General features: G+C 37.5%; 1 protein-coding gene across 1 annotated transcript in view; it reads left to right on the top strand.

The window, feature by feature from the left end:
* The window catches only part of Mindy2 (MINDY lysine 48 deubiquitinase 2), a 62366-nt gene that overhangs the window by 3928 nt on the left and 36017 nt on the right, over positions 1-22421 (top strand). The window contains exons 2-3 of the mRNA XM_050127265.1: positions 7438-7495; positions 17314-17378. Coding sequence (XP_049983222.1) covers positions 7438-7495; positions 17314-17378 — 123 coding nt within the window. The remainder of the gene's footprint in view (positions 1-7437; positions 7496-17313; positions 17379-22421) is intronic.

Below are 22421 nucleotides of genomic sequence, written 5' to 3'. Positions count from 1 at the left end.
CAATATTTCTTGTTTTGGTTTTTTGGAGACTGAGTCTCTCAGTTGAACTTGAGCCCTGGGTTTGCCTGTTCTACTTCACCACCTTTTGGTGCTGAGTACAGAAGTTTGACACTGCAGTTTCTACATGGGTGCTGGGAAGCCAAATTCAGTTGCACTTTTTCCACTGAGCCATTGTCCCAGCTTCAAGTTTCTTTTTGTAGTTACCGTTATATTGTACAAAATAATGGGTTTCACTATGACATTTTTATACATATATATGACATACTTTGATCATATTCATCTTTTCACATGATACTAATTATATAGAAAATAATGGATTATACTATTTGATTTTTTGTTTGTTTTTGAGATGGAGTCTTAAATATCACAGATTGGGCTCCAGCTTGCCATATAGCCTGAGGATAATTTTTGAACTTCCGGTTCTCCTATCTCAGCCTCCCAAGTACTGGAATTACAAACATGTGCCACCACTCCCAGTTTATGTGGTTCTGCGGTTAACCAGGGCTTCATGTATGCTAGGAGGTACCTGTCAGCTGAGCTACATCTGCAGCCCTCGTTATCACATTTTCAAACATGTTTGTAGTGTGATTTGTTTGTCTTCACCTGACTCCAGTACTAATTTCTTTTTTAGTATATATGGGTATTTTGTCTGAATGTGTATCTGTACACTACATGCATGTCTGGAGCCCAGGAATCCAGAAAGGAGCACCAGATCTCCTGGAACTGGAATTTCTGACAGTTGTGAGGCACCATATGAGTGGTATTGAATCTGGGTTCTCTGGAAGAGCAGTCAGTGCTCTTAACCACTGAGCCATCTAGTTTCTTAGTTTATAAAGAGCACTTAAAAATAAGCAAGAATAAAGCAGAGCAACATAATGACAAATGGAGAAAAAAATCAATAGCAAAAAAAATTTACCAGGTAATATTGGCACACATCTTTACTCTCAGCACTTGGGAGGCAGAGGCCGGCAAATATCTGAGTTTGAGGCCAGCCTGGTCTACAGGGTGAGTTCAAGGATAGCCAAGGCTACACAGAGAAACTCTATCTCAACAGCGAAAGAAAGGAAGAGAGAAAGAGAAAAGAAGGAAGAAAAGAAAGAAAAGAAACTTTAACTTCAGATGGTCATTTCTTATTTTATCACCTTGAAGTGAAATTCCATGTCTTTGAGCATCTTTCTAGCAGTGACTGTTTGCTATGGGTCGCCCTACTTTTTGATGACATCTCATCTCTTCTCCCCTGTGTTTTTCATAAATCCTTCACACTACTTTCTGTCTATTCTGCCCCATCCTACCAATCCTGTAGAAGAACTGCAGTCACACTAATTTTTTCATGCTCTCTTTTCCTAAAGTAAGCACAAAACTCTTTTGAGGTTTTCCAAGTGTGTTTATCACTTATAAAAAAGGAAAAACAGATGGTGAGCCAAAGGTTTTATCTTAGCCTCTGCCTACTCTGTTTTAAATATAGATCTGGTAAGGAGAAATTTAAAACTTTATACAGTGGTAGGACCTTATCTACATAAAAGATTTGAGGAACAGTTCTGGAGCTTCCTTTCCCAGCTTCACTCAAGAATTAGAAGTATTATGTGTCTCTGGATTTGTGAGCAAAGTAGATGCGAACAGCATGTTCCTGCATGGGTGGATGCCTGGTTCTGATAGTATTCCTCCAATGAAAAAGCCTTGCTTTTCCTTTTCCAGTCATGCCTATGGAGGTCCAGGTTAAGGATGTTTGTTTGATCTTTGAATACACGTGGTACCAACAAACTAGGCCTTTGAATATAGTCACTTTTTGTTTCTACTTTGGTTTGTTTTGAAACAGGGTGTTGCTATTTAGTCACTGCATTTGAGTTTTAGAATTACAGGTGTGCAGCAACATACCTGGCTTAAAGTCCACTTTGATACTGTTCCCCCATTATTTTCCACTTTTTAGAAAAATAAGATACTCCCATGTATTTTTTTGAGGGGGATCGGCTGTTTTCCATGTATGTATGCATGTGTACCACATGTATGCCTGGTGCTGGTGGGGGCCAGATCAGAGTCCTTGGAACTGGAGTTACATATGGTTGTGAGCCTAGATGTGCGTGCTAGCGATGGAACCCTGGTAAGTGCTCTTAACCTTTGAACCACCTCTTCAGCCACTTATTCTCTACTTTGCTTTTTAAATTAGTTTTATTTTATCCTGTATGATTGTTTTTTTCTGTATGTATGTCTATGTACCATGTGAATTCCAGTGCCTTTGAAGGCCAGAGGAGGCCAGAAGGCGTTAGATCTACTGGAACTAGATTAATAGGCAATTGTAAACTGCCATGTGTGTGCTGGAAATCAAACTTGGGCACTCTGAAGGGACAGCCAGTGATCTGGAGCCACTGTACTGTCTTTCCAGTCCCTTTTTTCCACTTTTAATTGATTAAGTTGCTTTTTCTTTAATTTAGTTTTGTGACAGGTCTCAAATTCACTATGTAACTAAAATTGGCTCTGATCCTTCTGTGCTGTCCTCCTGAGAGTGGGATTGCAGATCTGGGTCACTATGCACTGCTTGTTTTGAATGTTTTGTTTTTATTGTGTTCGGGATCTGATGACATTTAAAAAAATTCTTACCTTATGGTAGGTTTGATGGCAGCTTGTACTATGTTGAGAGAGCCTGTCTGAAAAGATCAGATCAAACAAAACAAACAAAAAAGTGTTGGGCAACTATTTATTCTGGAGCCAAAAGTGAGTGGCCCTGTCCTAGGAACACAAAATTGGTTACCCCAAATCCCATGTACTGATATGGTGACAGTTTCATGAAATTGTTAGAGTAACAGAGCGAAGAATATTTCAAATACATCGGTGGAAACATCAAATAGGTGAGTTATAGCAAAGTGAGGGTGTGAGGGAGGTCGGAAGAACCTAGCTGTGGGTCTCAGATGCCATCTACTGACTGTCTTCGATTTTAGGTTAGTGGAAGCTAGTGGTCTGCTACATTAATACATTCCAAAGATGATAGGCCAGGCACAGAGGTGAGCTATGAAGAGGACTAAAGATAGTCCAGGGTAATTTATAATTAGACTCTGGACCTACAATGTTCCAGTCTTTCCACAGTCACTAAATTTCTATCAGGTAATCAGGCTTTGTAGAATATTTAATATGGGTGCAACTTCTTTTTGGGAACTAAATTTAGTACGCTAAGCAAGTACTCTATCACTGATCTCTACACTCCACCTTCAGGTACTTGGCTGCTTGCACCTCAGGATAGTATGAATGTGCCCTAAAGTATAATCATTAACTTTCTTTAAACATTCTGAAATTGTGTGTGTGTGTGTGTGTGTGTGTGTGTGTGTGTGTGAACTTTGTGGATGACAGTGTCATAACATAATGAGCCAGGTTGGATATATCTGATTCTGACAGACATTTTACTGACTGAACATATGTTATTCATTCTTTCCTCTTTTTTTTCTTTTGAAGTTCATGCTGTTATAATGAAAAAGGAACTTACTTTGCTGTGAGTCCCAAGTCATATTACAAGTCATCCACTTACTTTGGATAAACATTTCAAAGACTTAATTTATTCTTTGAATTAATTATATCTTGCCACTTGTTTCACAGTCATCAACTAAGGTGACAAGAAAGTCGAATGACAGTAGGTAATTTAATGACTAGATGGGACAAGCTCAATTGTGTCTCTACTATTAAAAAACTGTTGGAGCTGGGCATCCCAACACTTGAGAAGCTGCGACAGAAGGAGAGCCACCGGGAGTGCTGTGTCCTCCAACAAGACAGGTGTGCTCTAGAAACATCTGTAATCCCCCGCTGAGGAAGGACAGGGTCAAGAAAATCACTGGGGATTACTGATACAAGCTTATCTAAAAAATGTATAAGCTTCAGGTTCAGGGAGTGACCCTTCCTCAGAGGAATAAAGAGAAAAGTGACAGAGGGGAGGTCATCCAATGCTGTCCTCTGTTCATATGGAGACAGACATGGACACACATAAGCACATTAGAAAAGTTGTTAGAACTTAACCATATGTCTCTTCAATACTTATTGACATTGTATTAAGAATTTAACAGTTACCTATGATAACTGATCAAAAACTTTTTTATTCTTAAGACAGTGTCTCTTGCAATCCGAAATTCTCTATGTGAGTCAGTGTACCTCAAACTTCCAGTGGTCTTTCTGCTTCTGCCTCCTGAGTTTGGGGACTAAAGGCTTTTATTAGTATCATCTATATAAGCTGCTCCTTTTTCCTTTGTATGACGAGTCCTCTGCATTTACTATTTCCCCATCCCCTTAAAATCTTAGCCTATCGCTTCTAGAAAATTTTACGTTCCTCTTTAAAATTCCACTAATATTTTAAACACAAGATTTTATTGTTTTTACCTTTGACCTTTCTTGAGGCTACTTCTAATATCAGTATAGAGGTGGTCATTCCCATTTTATGTACTTACAGGGCACAGTAGGCAGTCTCCTCTTGGAACGCTCAAGACCATGATCTGAAATTACATCGACCCCTAGGATTATAGAATGTATATACCAAATTCATATACTCTTCAGTGTCTCCATCTTATTCTTATCCTCTGGTCTTGGTGGCTGAACCTCAGACCTTGTCCATGGTGAACGCAGCTCCACCACTAAGCTACAGCCCCTGTCTCTTCAGCTTCTTAATTTTACAAGATTACCAAAATTAAAAAGAAGGGTTTCTTTTTTCTTGTTTTTACATTTATTTATGTATTGGGAGGGTACACCACAGTCCATGTGTAGAGGTGAGAGGACAACCTGCTTCTCCCTCCATTATAAGGATCCAGAGAATAGAACTCTAATTGTCAGATCATTGGGCTTGGAAAGTGCCTTTACCTGCTGGACTATCTTGCAGGCCCCTTGAGAAAGGATAAATTATTTGTTCATGAAATCTTTTGATGAATTTGTCACATTGAATCTGTCTTAAATAAGAGAACGCATAATTCTTAAAAAAAAAAAAAAAGAAAACAGCATCATTTAAGTTGGCAACAAGATTCAACAGGTAAAGGTGCTTGCCATCAAGCCTGACAGTCTGAGTTCGATTCCTAGGACCCAAATGGTGGAAGGAGAGAATAGACTCTGGCAAGTTATCTTATGACCTCCACAAGTATCCTCAGGCACATGGGCACACCATACAGGTACAAACACAAAATAAATAAATGTCAAAAGATGTAGAAACAGACTGATGGTGGCGTACATCTTTAATCTCAGCATGCAGGAAGCCGAGACAAGTAGATCTTTGTGAGTCTGAGGCCAGCCTGGTCTACATAGTGGACTCCAGGCAAGGTAAGGCTATATAGTGAGGACCTTTCCCAAAAATAATAATAATAATTTTAGAAAACATTAATATGTATGAATGTTCCTTTCAGATTGCTGTGAAATTGAGAGTTCCATCTTTAGAATACAAAAAAATAACTAGAGGCCGGGCGATGGTGGCGCACGCCTTTAATCCCAGCACTCGGGAGGCAGAGGCAGGTGGATTTCTGTGAGTTCGAGACCAGCCTGGTCTACAAGAGCTAGTTCCAGGACAGGCTCCAAAAACCACAGAGAAAGCCTGTCTTTAAAAACAAAAACAAACAAACAAAAAAAACCCTAGATATCAGCACTCCAAATATAATACTGAAACACCTTGATAAATACTGTATAATGATAACTAGAATAGTCTAAAGCAAAAGTTAGTAAATTGTCCTGTAAAGAACTACTTAGTGGGGATGGAGAGTTGATGGCTCAGGGGTTAAGAGCACTGGCTGCTCTTCCAGAGGACCTGGTCCAATTCCCAGCACCCTTTTGGTAGCTCAACAACCACCATCTGTAACTCCAGCTCCATTGGCTTTGATGCTCTCTTCTGGCCTGCTCGTAGCTTCTATGGGCACCAACCATATGAATGGTGCACAGACATATATGCAGGCAAAACACCCATACATAAAACAAAAAAAATTAAAAACTAATTAGTAATCATTTTAGGCTTTGTGTTTTAGGAGTCTCTGTTAGAGAAATTAAACTTTGCTGCTGTAATACAAAAAATGTAGAATATATTGAAATATGGCCAAAGAATACATAAATAATGAGTAAGAATCCCAGCTTTTTGTTAGAAAATCACAGCAAGCTATGATTTGCAAGTGAGCTTCAATGTTAAAATTATGTAGAAAGTGGGCTGCAGAGCTGGCTCAGTAGCTCAGAACACATACAACTCTTGCAGAGGACCTGAGTTTGGTTTTCCACACCCTTGCTGGGACTCATAACTGCCTATAACCCCAGCTCCATGGGATCTAGCACCCTTTTCTGGCCTCTGAGTATGTGTACACACATGACACATACCCATTTAGATATATACATATAAGTAAACAAAGTAAATCTTTTGTTTAAAAAATTACCTTTTTTGGAAGGATGGTTTATTGAGTACACTACAATAAGGCATTGAACTAGACAGTAACTAGAATGCTGCCTGCAGCCAAAATTATTCTTTAGAATACATTGTTACAGAGAATAAAACTCATTAAGAATAATATGATGAGCAAGCTTGTGTGGTGTATCTTGGTTTTCACAGAGTGATAAATCCAAAAGATAACTGGACAGCTGTCATATGTGTTCTCAGAGAGGCTAACACTGCTATGTTTTTTATCAATCATTTTGAAAATTTATCATTGATCAAAAACATTTTAATATATCATCAGCGCACACTTGATAGCATAAACTTAGAATGCCTTCTTTAACAATTTAACAAGGGAGCTTTTGGAGATATTGATAATTTAAACACTTTCCTTTGTTGAACAGAACATAGTGACTAATATATTTTTAATTATGGTCTTCTCCTATCATTGAATACTTACTGGCTGATTTAATTTCATAGTTTTTTTTTCTATTATCCAATGTCTCTCCACAGCTGTTCCTTTCTCATTAGCATTTAAAATTTAAAGTTAATAAAGCATTATGCAATCTTTTTCTGGGGGCATTTATCATCCCTTTCTGTTATTTTAACATACCCTTCATAGTGTATATGTGTGTATGAGATGTGAGTAAGGAATCATGTGTGTCTTGATGTGCATATGTATCATAGTATGTGTAAAAGTCAGAGCACAACTATAAGAGTCCATTCTGTCCTCTCACCCCGAGTTCCCGGGGTCAAACTCAGGTCATCAAGCTCACTTATCAAGGATTTTTGCCTACTGAACTATTTTGTTCACCCTTATTTGCACTTTTTTTGAGAAAAAGTCACACTTTTTAAGTGAAGTTTATTTAAAACTCATGGTCATCCTTCTACTGAGTACTGGGAGTATACACATGAGCCACATGCCTGGATGACTTTATTATATAAGCATAAATGTTAGTATATTTATATAGTAAGTGTTTGTGTCTATCTGCCTGCACATGTATACTTGCTTTTGACTTAAGGAAACAATCAGTCATCAAAAACATCTTTATAGAAATAATACTTTGTTTTTTCAGGTGAAACTTCCACCAATGATGGAAATCATAACTGCGGAGCAGCTGATGGAATATTTAGGTCAGTGCTGAAGACTAAGTGATTTTGTATCTTTTAAAAAGTTAAATAAAGTTTTCAAAGCTGTTATTTTACTGGTGCTATTATACAATCTATTTTAAAATTGTAGTTCTGAGTATACTAATTAAAAATTTTACCAGTATGTTACTATTCTTGGCTGTTATAACATTCTTCTGACCATTATTAGAATCCTAAATTATAAATAAGAAGACTGGGAAAAATCCAGAGAAAACACACTAATTAATTAATCCCAGTAAATTTCAGAATGAGAAATGATACAGAAACTTTGGCATGAGAAAAATACCTTTTTATAAAATTGTGTCGACTTGGATTAAAGTTGAAGGAGTTGGATTAGGGATGTAGCTCAGTGGTGGAGCACTTGGCTAGCATGTGTGAGATCCTGGATTTAATCAATAGAACAGAAAATGCAAACATAACAAGCCATACACACACACACACCAAAACAAAACAAAACTGAGGAGGTGATATGAGATACTGCTACCCAAAGTATAATTTGTAGACCTGTGTCAGTTATAGTGTATTTCATCTGAAATATCTTTCTTGGTAAGGAGGCAATGTGTTGAAATGCATTCTTTCCCAGGCTTTTTATCTCAGAACAGACTAGTAGGGGCTGGAGAGATAGCTAAGCAGTTAAGAGCACTGGCTGCTCTTGCTGAGGACTTCTACTCAATTTCCAGTACGTATAGTTTATGGGAACCTACTTTGACTTCTGGCTTCCATAGGCACCAGGCATGTACATTGTGCACATACATACATGTAGACAAACACTTATACACGTGTAATAAAAATAAACTTTTTTAAAAAGAAGACTGATAATTCAGCTTGTAGGGTAGTTATATTAAATTGAACTTGTCTATAGAGAAGATGATTATACATTGTACTATGCCTTTTGCAATTTGGCAAACAACTTATATAATTATATTATTACCAAATAAGATACTTTATCCATACCTACAGTACTTTTAGTGATTAAATTTTTATTTAAAAATAATGTTAGTCAAGTACTGTGAAGATGGCTTAGTTGGTAAAATGCTTACTGCACATGCATGAGGACTGACTTTGAATTACCAGTACTCCCGTAAAAGCTGAGTACAGCAGCATGTGCCTATACCACATGGAAGGTGGAAACAAGAAAAGTCTTGATGCTTCTTGGTCAACCAGTTTAGCTAATTGGTGAGCTCTAGATTCAGTGATAGATCTTAATATAAGAGATCTTAATATAAAAGATCAAAAAATAAGGTGAAGGACTGGGGAGATGGCATAGTGGTTAATGACACGTTGTTGCAGTTGCAAAGGACCTAGAGTTCAGTTCCAACACCTATAGCAAGTGCCTCACAAGTGTCTGTAACTCCAGCTCCGGGGATCCAATACCTCTGGCCTCTGAAGACACCTATACTCACATGCACAACCCCCACATACACACACACACACACACACACACACACACACACACACACACACACATACAAGTAATTAAAAATAAATCTTAGCATGTGGTGGGGCACGCCTTTAATCCCAGCAAAGACAGGCAAATATCTGAGTTTGAGGCCAGCCTGGTCTACAGAGTGAGTTTCAGGACAGCCTGGGGCTACACAGAGAAACCCTGTCTTGTTTATAAATAAATAATAAACAAATACACAATAAATAAACAAACAAATCTTAAAGAAAGAAGTCACATCTTGAGAAGCTCATACAAAACTGAAAAGCAGTCTACCAGAGAAAGGCAAGTCTATTATGGCTTCTGCAGTCAACTCTGGATGATGGGAGGAAGCATTACAGTAAAACCTGGACAAAACATACAGTATCACAATGCTGTGCAAAAATGCTTCACATCCAGAGTACAACAGGTTACAAAATGTAACATTTTATCACAGGAAGTTGGACAGGGTTTGGGGATCTATCCAACCTCACCAATGCTGTTGTAAACACAGTGCGGTTGGCTGTTTTACCACTAGTTATTCCAAGATAAAGATGAAAATCTTTTCTATCTAAACAACCCACAACAATTTTAACTCTGTTAAACCCAGTGAGGGCTGGAACCGGCCTTCCACTGGCTCTCTCCAGCTCTTTCTTCTACCTCATGGGTTCTTAGGTTTGTTTTCTCCATCATGTCTCAAAGGTCTCAGGTGCTTTGGCCATGCTCCTGAACTCCTGGACTCAGTGATCCTCTTGCCTTGGCCATCCATATCCTTGTAAGAGAGACATCAGCACAGTGCCAGCATGACGGTGTTTCAGATTACTTTCGCTTGCCTTTCTCTTTTATCAACAAATGTATTTACTGAGCAGATACCCCATGGAGGTGTTTGGGAGTATGTATCATCAGTGATCATCAATGTGGCTGTACAAGTGACTCCCGCTGCATACATATCAGAAGAGTATTTCACTTAGAAAAAGTAAATAATTAGCATACTTGGGTATGTTAACATATCTCTTTAGCTAGTAAAGCTCACAAAAAGTAGGACATATTACAGAGAATTTTAATAGGGAGAAAGAAAAAAACATGAAGAAGTAGCTAGAGCTGGCAAGATTGCTCAGCAGGTAATATGCTCTTGCTGTATAAGCCTGATGACCTGAATTCAATCCCCTAGAACCCACAGTGGAAAAAGAGATCTATTTCTGAAAGTTGTCCTCTGGCTCCACATGTGTCCCATGCATGTGTACACACACACACATACACACACACACACATACACACACACAATATTATGAGATAAGAGAAAGGAAAAATCTACATCCAGGGTAGCCAGAGGTTTGGGGTCAAAGGATAAAAGGATTTAGCTACTAAGAAAGGTATAAAATGTAATCCAGAGGAAGAAGAAATGGGAGTGAAGTGAACAGAGTCCGTGTGTGTGTGTGTGTGTGTGTGTGTGTGTGTGTGTGTGTGTGTGTGTGTGTGTATGCAAGCTTCAATGCCAATGTGGAGGTCAGGGATGGGTTCCATGAATCAAACTTAAGTCATCAGGCTTGTTAGGCAAAATCCTTTTACCTCTTGATCCATCTTACCCCCATGGGATGTTATAACACTTGAGTTAATGTGCAAACAATATTAGAAGGATTATAAGACAAACCATTAGTTGTTTTCCTAACATCTAGGTGAGGTAGTCCAAAAGTTGGGTTTCATGTGTATTCATCTATGTGTACATGTATGCATGTGAAGGTACACATAAGTATATGCCAGAGGACAAACTCAGATGTTATTTTTCAGACACTGTCTTTTTTGTCTGTTTTTGAGACTGAATCTTTCACTGGTCTGAAGCTTGCCAAGTAGGCTAGGCTGGTCAGTAAGCCCCAAGAATCCCCACCTCTGCCTCCCCAGTGCTTGAATAACAAGCATGCACACTCAGATTTCAGAATTTTTATTTATTTATTTACTTACTTACTCACTTAATCAATTTTGAAATAAGATCTTTATTTTATTTTTAGTTATTTATTTTTATTATGTGCATTGGTGTTTTGCCTACATGTATGTTTGTGTGAAGGTGTCAGATCCCCTGGAAATAGAATTACATGCATTTGTGTGCTCTCATGTGGGTGTTGGGAATTGAACCCAGCTTCTCTGGAAGAACAGCCAGTGCTCTTAATCACTGAGCCATCTCTCCAGCTCTTGAGATAAGATCTTACGTAAACCAAGCTGCCTTCTAATTCAAAGTCCCCCTGACTCAGCCTGCAAATGCTGGTCTGACAGGTGTGCACATTCATACCCAACAAAAATGAGAATTTTGCTTAGTGAAGGATAGAGGAAAAGCAAATGAGTTTCATTTTGGAAATCTCTGCTCCTAGGTAAAAGAGGGGCCAAAGGCAGCTGTAGCTTGTTCTAGTATTTGACACAGAGAAAGGAACAGAGGATGCAGATGCCTAGGCAGTGTTAAGCAGTCTAATAAAATAGAATGAGAACTAGCCGAATGAGGCTGTGTGGAGAGACCTGGTCTCCAAAAAAAAAAAAAAAAAAAAAAACAAAAAGATGAGGTAGAAAATACAGATTCAGCAAATTAAGATACTTGCTGCTAAGCCTGGTGATCTGAATTTTAGTCTTGGACCCCACATGGTGGAAGAAAGAAATGATTCCTGAAAATTGTCCTCTAACCTCCATATATCACCTCCCAGATAAATAAATACTGTTTTTAAGATCTTATGCAAGCTACAATGTATGTTGTGACTACAACCGTCTCCAGTAGTAAGATGCTGAGACAAGTATAGTATAGTAAAGAAAAATAGTTGGGATGAGATGGTGCCATTGTTGGGCTTTTAAAAAATTACCCCTTGAATACAAATAAACTATAAAAGTAGACCAGTATTAAAACATTTTAATTTTGGCTACATTTAACTATGTCTTCTTTTCCAAGATCGTCTAGGATAGACTAACTACTTGCCAGATTCGATCCTCGACTTAATGTAAAGATTGGTGTTTGTTTCTTGATTTTTAGTTTGTGAATCAGCTTCTTAGTAGCGAATTCTGATTGGGGACTTTCTATGAAATTCTTTCTCTGTGCACTAATATTTCCGAGGCTGTGAATTCTTATTATTCTACTACCTTCCAGGTTAGCCTATACCAGTATACTCTCCCAAAAACATCAATTTCATCCTCCATCCAACTTAAATCTCCAGGGGCTGGAATATAACTCAGTGGTCAGCCATTATCTAGCAGGTGTGAGGTACTAGATCTTACCCTCCACACTAGAAAAAGCAAATAAACATACACAGAGATATGTATGCATATATACATCCCTACAGTCTTTTATATTCAACCACACTTTAGATAACTTTGGATTTGGATTTTTTTTTATAATCTTGTTAGTTACCAGCCATATTTCCTTCTAAAACAAATCTGACATATTCATCTTTTAAAATAACCCATTTTAAAAAACACTCATTTGACTCAGCTGTTTCACAGGAGCCTTGCAGATGCTTGAAAAGATTTTGTTGCCCAGCTGCAATGCCAACCCTCTTTCCCTTTAGAGCACTTGCTCACCTATCAGTTCAGAGCCCAGCATCCATGTCAGGTGGCTTACAGCTGCCTGTAACTCCAGACCTGACACCCTCTTCTGGTCTCTGCAGGCTCCCATGCTCACGTGCACGTATCCACATATAACATTTTTAAGTTTTAAGTGTGTGTGTGCACAAGTACACACACACACGAGCACGCGCGCATGCTCATGAGTACAGTGCCTATGGAGGCCAGTAAATGGCATTGGATTTCCTGTGACTGAAGTGACAGACAGTTGTGAGCTGCCTGACATGAGTGCTGGGAACCAAACTCAGGTCCTCTGCAAGAGTAGTATATGCTCTTAACTGCTGAACTATCTTTCTAGCCGTCTCACACCTAATTTTAAAAATAAAATAAATCTTTTTAAAAAGCAAAAGGGGGGGGCAAACGAAAATAGAAAGAATGAAGGAAGGAAGGAGGGAGGGAGGGAAGGAAGGAAGGAAGGAAGGAAGAAAGGAAGGAAGGAGAAGAAAAGAGAAGAAAAGAAAAAAGAGAAAAGAAAAAAGAAAAATGTTTCTGATACCTCTGTTTTGTGAAACAAGGTCTTGCTATGTCCAGGCTGTTCTGGAGCTGGCAGTTATCTCTTCTAGGCTCCAGAGGTGTGGAAAAGAAGCACCTTTTTTTTTTTTATATAAATGATGTTTTTAAAGTAAGACAGACACTATAATATAATAATCTAGATAAAATTGTACTCAAAGAGATAATTTATTTCCATATCTAAAACGGAAAGGTGCTTTCTTAGAAGCTCAATTTCTTCATGTTTTAATATTTTATTGATTTTATTGAGCTATACATTTTTCTCTGCTCCCCTCCCTCTCCTCTTCTCCCCCCTTCTACCCTCTCCCATGGTCACCATGCTCCCAATTTACTCAGGATACCTTGTCTTTTACTACTCCCATGAAAATTAGATCCATGTATGCCTCTTTTAGTGTCCTCATTGTTGTCTAGGTTCTCTGGGATCATGAATTGTAGGCTGGTTTTTCTTTGCTTTATGTCTAAAAGCCATTTATGAGTGAGTACATATGATATTTGTCTTTCTGAGCCTGGGTTACCTCACTAATATGATGTTTTCTTGATCCATCCATTTGCCTGCAAATTTCAAGATGTCATTTTTTTTTGCTGTGTAGTACTCCATTGTGTAAATGTACCACATTTTCCGTTTTAAATTTTTTTAATTATGTATACAGTGGTGTTCTGTCTGCCTGTATATCTGCATACTAGAATAGGGCACCAGATCTCATTACAGATGGTTGTGAGCCACCATGTAGTTGCTGGAAATTGAACTCAGGACTTCTGGAAGAGCAGCCAGTGCTCTTAACCTCTGAGCCATTTCTCCAATTCTTTTTTTTTTTCATTTCTCCAATTCTTAATTTCTTCTTTTAAAAAAGATTTGATTATAAGGCTTGTAGGTTTAGTTCAGTGGTAGAGCATACCTTAGCACTCAACAAAGATCTAGGTTTGATCTCCAGTGTATACACACACAAGATCAATCAAATTCTTATACTATAAATTCTTCCTAAAATATATGGTTCCAGCATTGTGTGCCTAGTACATTAGTTGTCTTGTACTATATAACAAGTCATTCCAAACAATAATCATTTGTTATTTCACAGTATCTTTGGGTCAGGAATCTAGGTGACAGCCTTACTCAAAGTCTTAGGAGGCTGAAGACCTGGTGGCCACCAGCACTGCCGCTTCAGGAGAATATACAGCTATGGGGAATTGGTGGTTATTGACACATTCAGTTGATGGTAGGACTCAGTTTCTCTTGAGTTGTGGTACTAAAGCCCTTAGTTACCTGATGACTGTTGGCCAGAAGCCTCCTGACATAGGAACCTCTCCATAAGGAACTTCACAACGTGGAAGCTGGCTGTCTTTAGAGTGAGCAGTAAAGAGCACAACACTAAAAGCTACAGTATTTTGTATTCTCATTACAGAAGTGACATCTCATTACTGTCATATTTTATTCATTGAGGTAAATCAGCCAGGTATGGTGGAACCTACCTATAATCCCAGCACTGGAGAGGCTGAGGCAGGAGAATCATGATTTCAGAGTTAGCCTGGGCTACAAATATGACCCTGTCTCAAGAACACAGAAAAGCCAAATAAGATGAGTCAGTAAATACATTATATATGGGAGGATATATTAAAAGGTATAAAAATTACGACAGTCTTGTCATTAGTCCCCAAGCTTTTGTCTCTGTAAGCACATCATGTAAAACTGTCTCATATAATGTTCCACATACCAGTCCAACTAACATGTAACATGGTAGCTAGGAAAGCACACATAGTCTTTCATCAAAATAAGCATGGAACACAAATGAAATACAGGATTCAAACAGACCACTCACATTATCCATTATCCAAATAAATATATATAATTTACTCACAAATTAGTTTTCAGTTAAATGTTACATCAAAACCTCAACCTAACCAGGTTTCATGGTACCTGCATGTAATTCCAGAATTCAGAATATCATAATTTTGAGGCACCCTGGACTAAATAGAAAGAAGCATTTCAAAGATGTAACTTTTGAATACATGAGACCCAGAGTTCATTCCCCAGAACAAACAAAACAATTTATATAATTTTAAAATTGCTTATGCTATTCCATAAAGCAATTATTTTAGTACTTTTGAAGTCTTTCTGTCTAAGTAAAATAAAGTCATTGCAGGTATAACTGTCTTAAAATAAAGATTGATGTCTACAGGAATTCTTTTACTTTCAGAGTTGCCAATCTTAAGAGAATATTTGGTGTAGTCTTTATAGGTTTATTTCAGAGTAAAGGCTATATAGTAAAGTGGTTTTGTTAACTTGTTAGCTTGTGTAAGAAGCTATTCCATATCTTACTGTTTCTATCCAAAGAAATTCCATTTAAAATGAAAGATTTAAACATTTAAACAGGAGCACACAAAGGTTAAAGAGAAAGGATATATGAATATCTATAAACTCTAAGGTGGTGGAGATATTTCTGAACATAGCATCCAATTCAGAATCTACATAGCTATTTCCATTCAGAAAAAAATAGAACAATCAATAACAAACTGTCATAAAGTGTAAAAAAAACCCTATAAGAAAAAAATCTTTACTAAATATATCACAGGGATTATGCTAATTCCTCTCATTCTGAAAGAGCTCTTAGGGTCAGTGAGATGGCTAGAAGCACCTGCCATCAAGACTGAACAACTAAGTTCAGTCCCCAAGACCTTCTTGGTTTGAGGAGAGATCTGAATCCCACACTTTGTTGTCTGACTTACACACACATACACGCACACACATGCATGCGTGCACACACACATACACAATAATAAGAAATGTGGTAAAAATGTAAAAGAGCTTTTACAACTCAATAATGATGATAAATACACTAATAATTTAAAGAAAGCATATTCAATTAATAATTTCACACTCAATGCATAGACTGGGGCTGGAGTTCAGTGGTAGAGCACATGCTTAGCACATGTTCAAGGCCCTAGGTTAATACACATGAACTCCACAATGTTTGTATAAAAATGCATGTCTTTATTTCTAGCTCTTGGGAAGTAGAAGCAGGTGGATCTCTGAAGTTCCTGGCCACTCAAGGTTACATAATGAGACCCTGTCTAAAAAAAACTAAAGCCGAGAGCAATAGCTGTCTTTCCAGTGGACCCAATTCAATTGTACCCACCTGGAGACAGCTCACAATTGTCTGTAGTTCCAGTCCCAGGTCATTTGAAACGCTCTTCTGGTCTCTGAGGTACGCACATGATACAGAGACATACAGGCAGACAAAACACCCATACACATAAATAAAATTGTAAGAAAACGGTGTGTGTGTGTGTGTGTGTGTGTGTACAGAGAGAAAGAGACAAATACATACTAAAATTGTGCTCCATGTTTTTTAAGGTGCCACATATATTGAAAGGCGAGACATGCATTAAAAATGATAGCAGTGATTAGGGTGCCTCAGTGGCAGATTGGTAGCATTTGTCGTTTGTGATATCGTTGGAGAAGTACTTAAATTATTTATAGCAGTTGAAGTAGGTACACTCTTTAGGCCATAGAAAGATGCTCAAATATGCTGTTAAAATGGAAAATAAGAAAGAAGATTCAAGTTAGGCCTGATGGCATAGGCCTGTAAATCTAGTTATTCAAGAGGCTGAGGCAGGAGAATCAAGGCCAACCTGGGCTACAGAGCAATATCAAGCCAATCTGGGCAATTTATTGAGACTTTGTCTCAAAGACTAAAAGAAGGGGTACGAGAGAGATGACTCAGTGATTAAGAGCACTTTCTGCCCTTGCAGAGTACCTGGCTCTGACTCCTAGCACCCACATAGCAGCTCACAACCCGCTGTAACCACAGTTCAGGGATGCCGATACCTTCTTGGCTCCACATACACTTGTCATACACAGATATGCATGCAGGAAAAGCACCCATATATAATTAATATAATATAGCATAAAATAATGTATGATATATTAAACATATATGTGTTTATATAGTATTTTTAGTGAAAAAAGGGCTAAAGTTAAAGTTCAATGGGTTGAATGCTTGCTTGGCATGAATAGGGCCCTAGGTTCAATTTATTGTACCACAAAAAGGAAGAAAGGTAGAAAGGAAAGGCAAAGTTCATGAGCTTTATATGTATACATTAAAAACTGTGTGAGATGAATAGTTAACTTTGAATTTCTTTGGTTAGAACTAAGGGGTTGACTTTATAAGCAACCTGTTTAAAAATTTAAATATTTTAATTTAAGTGTTTAAAAATTTATAGGTAAAATATTTTATAAGCAGCAAAAATATTTTTAAAAGGTAATTTATAATTTCTTTTACAGGCGATTACATGCTTGAGGCAAAGCCAAAAGAAATTTCAGAAATTCAACGTGTAAATTATGAACAGGTAATAAACATGATTTTATATTAAGTTTTGTGTTATTTATAACACAAAATTATTTATAAAATATAATATATAAAATAGAAGCATATTTTATATAATTTTTTTAAAAAACCACATTGGTTTTTCGAGACAGGGTTTCGCTGAGGCTTTGGAGCCTGTCCTGGAACTAGCTCTGTAGACCAGGCTGGTCTGCCGCCTGCCTCTGCCTCCCGAGTGCTGGGATTAAAGGCGTGCACCACCATCGCCTGGCTGAGACAGGGTTTCTTTGTATAACAGCCCTGGCTGTCCTGGAACTCCCTTTGTAGACCAGGATGACTTCAAACTCTCAGAGATCTGCCTGCCTCTGTCTCCTGAATGCTGGGATTAAAAGGTGTGCACCACCATGCCTGCCCAGTTGAAACTTTTTCTATACAGGACTGGAGAGTAAATGTTTTAGGCTTTTCAGTCACATAAGTTCAAGTCTATTGTTTATTCCTTCTTTTTTAATGTATATTTTTAATATTTTTAAAAATGTAATGTATATCCTAGCTCAGAACCATATTTGGTTCAGTTGTAATTTGTGAATTCCTGTTTTCTATGTATGTGCTAATGATGTATTGATATCATCTTATAAATCTGTACAGGATAAGTTGGCATTTTTCTTTAAAAAATTGACTCTCAAGTGAATTTTTTATTGATTTATCTTTTGTTTCATTTAAGTTATTATCATTTTTTTCTAGTGCTGAGAATTAAATTCATTATCTTGTACATGCTAGGTAAATACTCAACCAGTCCTCAAGTCATGTTTAGGATAAAGTTAAGTAAATGCTGACTGAGATGTCCGGACACCGTTTGCAATTGTGTAATTTCAACACGTCCACATTTTGTGGTTTGTTCTTTAGAGATCCTGTTCTGTAATGAAGGCACAGTAGATTGAAAATTACCAAAGCTGGGAGTAAACAAGCAAGCCTCATTTTCTTCAGTGTTCTTTGTGTTTGTCAGTAGAAGGAAGAAAAAGAAATTAGCTTCTTTTTGTGAAAGGAGCGATCACCTGGGGAGGAAATGAAAATCACTGGGGATGCATTCTCACTATCCAAGCAACTTTTAAAATACGTGATCAGCTGGGCATGGTGAAGCCTGATCTGCATATATTCCATGCCAACCAGGGCTACACAGTGAGCCCCTCACTCAGAAAATAAAATAACTGTCAGGAGCAAATTCATTTCTGTTTCTTCAGAGTTTATCTCTTTCATTGATTGATTGATTGATTGATTGATTGATTGATTGAGATAGGGTCTCACTGTGTAGACTTGGCTTGCCTGGAGCTCACAATGTAGACCAGGTTAGCCTTGAATTGACAAAGATCTATCATCCTCTGCCTCCGAGTGCTGGGATTTAATTTACAAAGTTTCTTGAATTTGAATGTTCATATGATCATATCCTAAATACAATTGAAAAACCAGCATCTTGCATTATGGGCAATCTATAACTGAAGTCAATTTTGTATGCTGATTTACATTTTTATTACAGAAGACTGAAGCATAGCTCAGAAGGACCTAGATTTACTACTCAGTAACTCTCCCAAAAATTGCTAGGAGGACCTGCAGTTTACAGCAGTGATTTTCATAGTTTTTAGCATTAGAAACCTCTTTCTCAATTAAATCTTAACATCAGCTGCTAGTATATAAAATTAATAAATGGTATTTTTATTGGTTTTTAAGCTAGCATACAAATTGTGTGCTTTAGTGTAGTATTTTCATGCATGCTTTGTTCTTAGGTTACTCCTATCCTGCTCTTCCTGTTTTCTGGTTCCCTTCTCCCCATATCCTTTCCTACTCTCACTTAACATGAATTTCATTACTGCCAGGTTTTTTCTTTCTTTTCCTCTCACCTTTAGATTTCATTTTCCCCTTCAGAGTCCCCTTTCTAACTTCATGTCTCATAAGTCCACATAAAACCAGTAAATAGGGCTGGAGAGATGGCTCAGCAGTTAAGAGCATTGCCTGCTCTTCTAAAGGTCCTGAGTTCAATTCCCAGCAACTACATGGTGGCTCACAACCATCTGTAATGAGGTCTAGTGCCCTCTTCTGACCTGCAGGCAAATACACAAACAGAATATTGTATGCATAATAAATAAATAAATAAATATTCTTAAAAAGCAGTAAGTAATATTTTATAAGTATGACATGGTAAGGTTTGCTATATATATCTATATATCTTATAAAGTTTATATAATTTCTTACTGAACTCAATGAGGCATCTTTAGATAACATCAAAACTCAAATTCAGAATAGTGTTGGTCATCCTAGTGTCATTTTACTTCTGTTGACGAGTCCTGAGGATCCACCTGACAAGTGTTTGCAAATGTCAGCAGCGTGTTTGTTTTTTTCAAACTGCCATGCAGTCTGAATGCATTTTCATTACAGTGGCTTAGACTCCTCAACAGTGGAAAAAAAGCTCTGTTTTACTTTGAGACAAAGGCTATATAAGGACTTAAGGCAAACATACCTGATCCCACTGAGATGATTCAATGCACAAAGGAATTCAGTTCCTGGAGCCCACTTGGGAAAGGAAACAACAGATTCACTCAGATTGTCCTATGGCCTCCACATGCATGTCGTGGCATCCACAAACTCCTCCCCCAACCACAGTATAAATTTCAAAAAAATTTCATAGTTTACCATTAGATGAACAATATCTTATTAACTGACTCAAACATAGATCCTTTAGAAAGAATGTTTGAAGAAGTAAAGAAAATTTTGCTTTGTTGGGGATTTCAGATTGCTCCTAAAAAATATAAAGAAGAGAGTCTGTTAATTATTATGACTATATGTGGATTGGGTGGATCCAAATATAACTGAATTCTGATCATATTACCCCCTAAACACTCCCCTACAGGAATTTTAATGCCGTAGGGTCATGGATATTTATCATTGTTTATGGGGTTGGTTACAAGTTGTTACTGGTTATGGTCAGAAGGAAAGTTGAACAAAGGAGAATAGATTCAGAGTTCTTGTTTTCAAAAGGAAAAAGTGGGATAAAGACAGAATAAAAGGGTAGATTATTGAATCTACTCTGAAAAGAAAAAAAAGGAGGAAATAGATATGATAAAAAGGTAGATTACTGAATCTACTTTTTTAAAAAGCAACTATTAGTTTTAAATATTTTACATTGGATTATATTTTTGTATATTGTATATAATTTTGTATATTAATACAAATTTGAGATCAATTTTGATAAAACGTACTGCACATACATTTCTAATCTTGTTCAAGGTATGATACCTGTGCAAGTCATTTAACAATGTAATGTAAATTGCTAGCCCTTGAAAGTTTTTATTGCCAACTATTTAGGATAATGAAGAAATGCAGGTTAGCAATTAGTCACCTATTACAATTGAACTTGTAGTCATATTAGGTATGTTTTCAAGATCAAACATATATTTTAGATATACAGGTCATCTTCAAACACTTCAGAGATCCACTGAACATGCTACTTAAGATGTTTTAATAGAGACTCCTAGGATAGAGAGGGCCAGAGGAAACAAGCTCCACTGGGAGCAGAAGCCAGCAGCAAATCCAGCCCTGGGAGCCAACCTAGTCCTGGGACACTGGCAGACCAGGATTGAGTCAATGGATCTGACTCAGAGTCTGCAATCTCCACTGGAACCGGAGTGGGACTGAACCAGTTATCTAAGACACACAGAGAGAACAAGCTCCACCAGAAGCCAGGAGCAAACCCAGTCCTGGGACATGGGCAGATCAGGACTGAGCCAACGATCATCCAGAGTCAGCAATCTTCACCACAACAGGTCCAACTCCAAGCCAGGGACTTCTACAGGAGGAGATCCAGACCAGGATTTACAGAAACAGATCAAAGCCAGCAGCCTAGGCCAAAGTAGACCTGAGACAGCAAACTCCAAGGGAGCAGACCAAAGCACAGGAGCACTGAGCTTCCTCCAGGAACAGGAATAACCAACAGGGTAAATAGAACTGTGACACTGATTGTACTATGAGGAACAACCATCTGAGCTTTGGATTCACTGGCACCTAGAAGATTATTCAACAGAATCTCAGACAGCCCCAACCACACCTATTAGAGGAAAAGATGAGCAGAAAAGGTAAGATCACAGGCTACCCCATAAAGAGCAACACAATACCAGTAAAACCTAAAGACCCTACAAAAGCAAGACCTGAACAACCAAATATGGATGAACCAGAAGAAAATGATCTAAAAAATAACCTCAAGAGAATGTTTGAAATTTTTAAAGATGAAATGAGGAATTACCTTAAAGAAATGGAGGAAAAAACAAAAAATTGGAAGATATCAGCAAATTACTTAAAGAAAACCAAGAAAAAGAACTCAAACATATAAAAGAAACTATTCAGAACTTGAAAACTGAGATAGAAAAAATAAAACACAAGCCGAAGGAATAATAGAAACAGAAATCATGAGTAAAAGATCAGGAAACACAAATCTAAGCATGAACAACAGAATACAAGAAATGGAAGAGAGAATCTCAAGTGCTGAAGATACAATAGAGGAAATAGACTCATAGTTAAAGAAAACATTAAATCTAACAAAAGCTTAACCCAAAATATCTATGAAATATGGGATACCATAACAAGGCCAAATCTTAGAATAATAGGTATAGAAGAAGGAGAAGAAGTTCAACTCAAAGGCACAGAAAATTTATTTAACAAAATCATAGAAGAAAACTCCCTACCTAGAGAAAGATATGCCTATGAAGATACAAGAAACTTATAGAACACCAAATAGACTGGATCAAAAAAAAAAAGTCCTCTCGCCACAAATAATCAAAACACTAAACATACAGAGTAAAGAAAGAATATTAAGAGCTGCAAAGGAAAAGGCCAAGTAACATATAAAGGCAGACCTATCAGAATTACACCTGACTTCTCAGTGGAGACAATGAAAGCCAGGAGGTCATAGTCAAGCATAGGTGTTTTTTTAAACATAAAGCAAAGAAAGCCAGCCTACAAACCACAGTCCCAGAGAACTTAGACAACAATGCGGACACTAAGAGAGATATACATAGATATAATC

Source organism: Alexandromys fortis, unplaced genomic scaffold (assembly GCF_014885135.2).
Source record: "Alexandromys fortis isolate MF-2015 unplaced genomic scaffold, M_Fortis_MF-2015_v1.1 scaffold_22, whole genome shotgun sequence".
Taxonomy (NCBI): Eukaryota; Metazoa; Chordata; class Mammalia; order Rodentia; family Cricetidae; genus Alexandromys; species Alexandromys fortis.
Note: the sequence above shows the minus strand (reverse complement) of the source record. Positions and strands in the feature narration are given on the sequence as shown.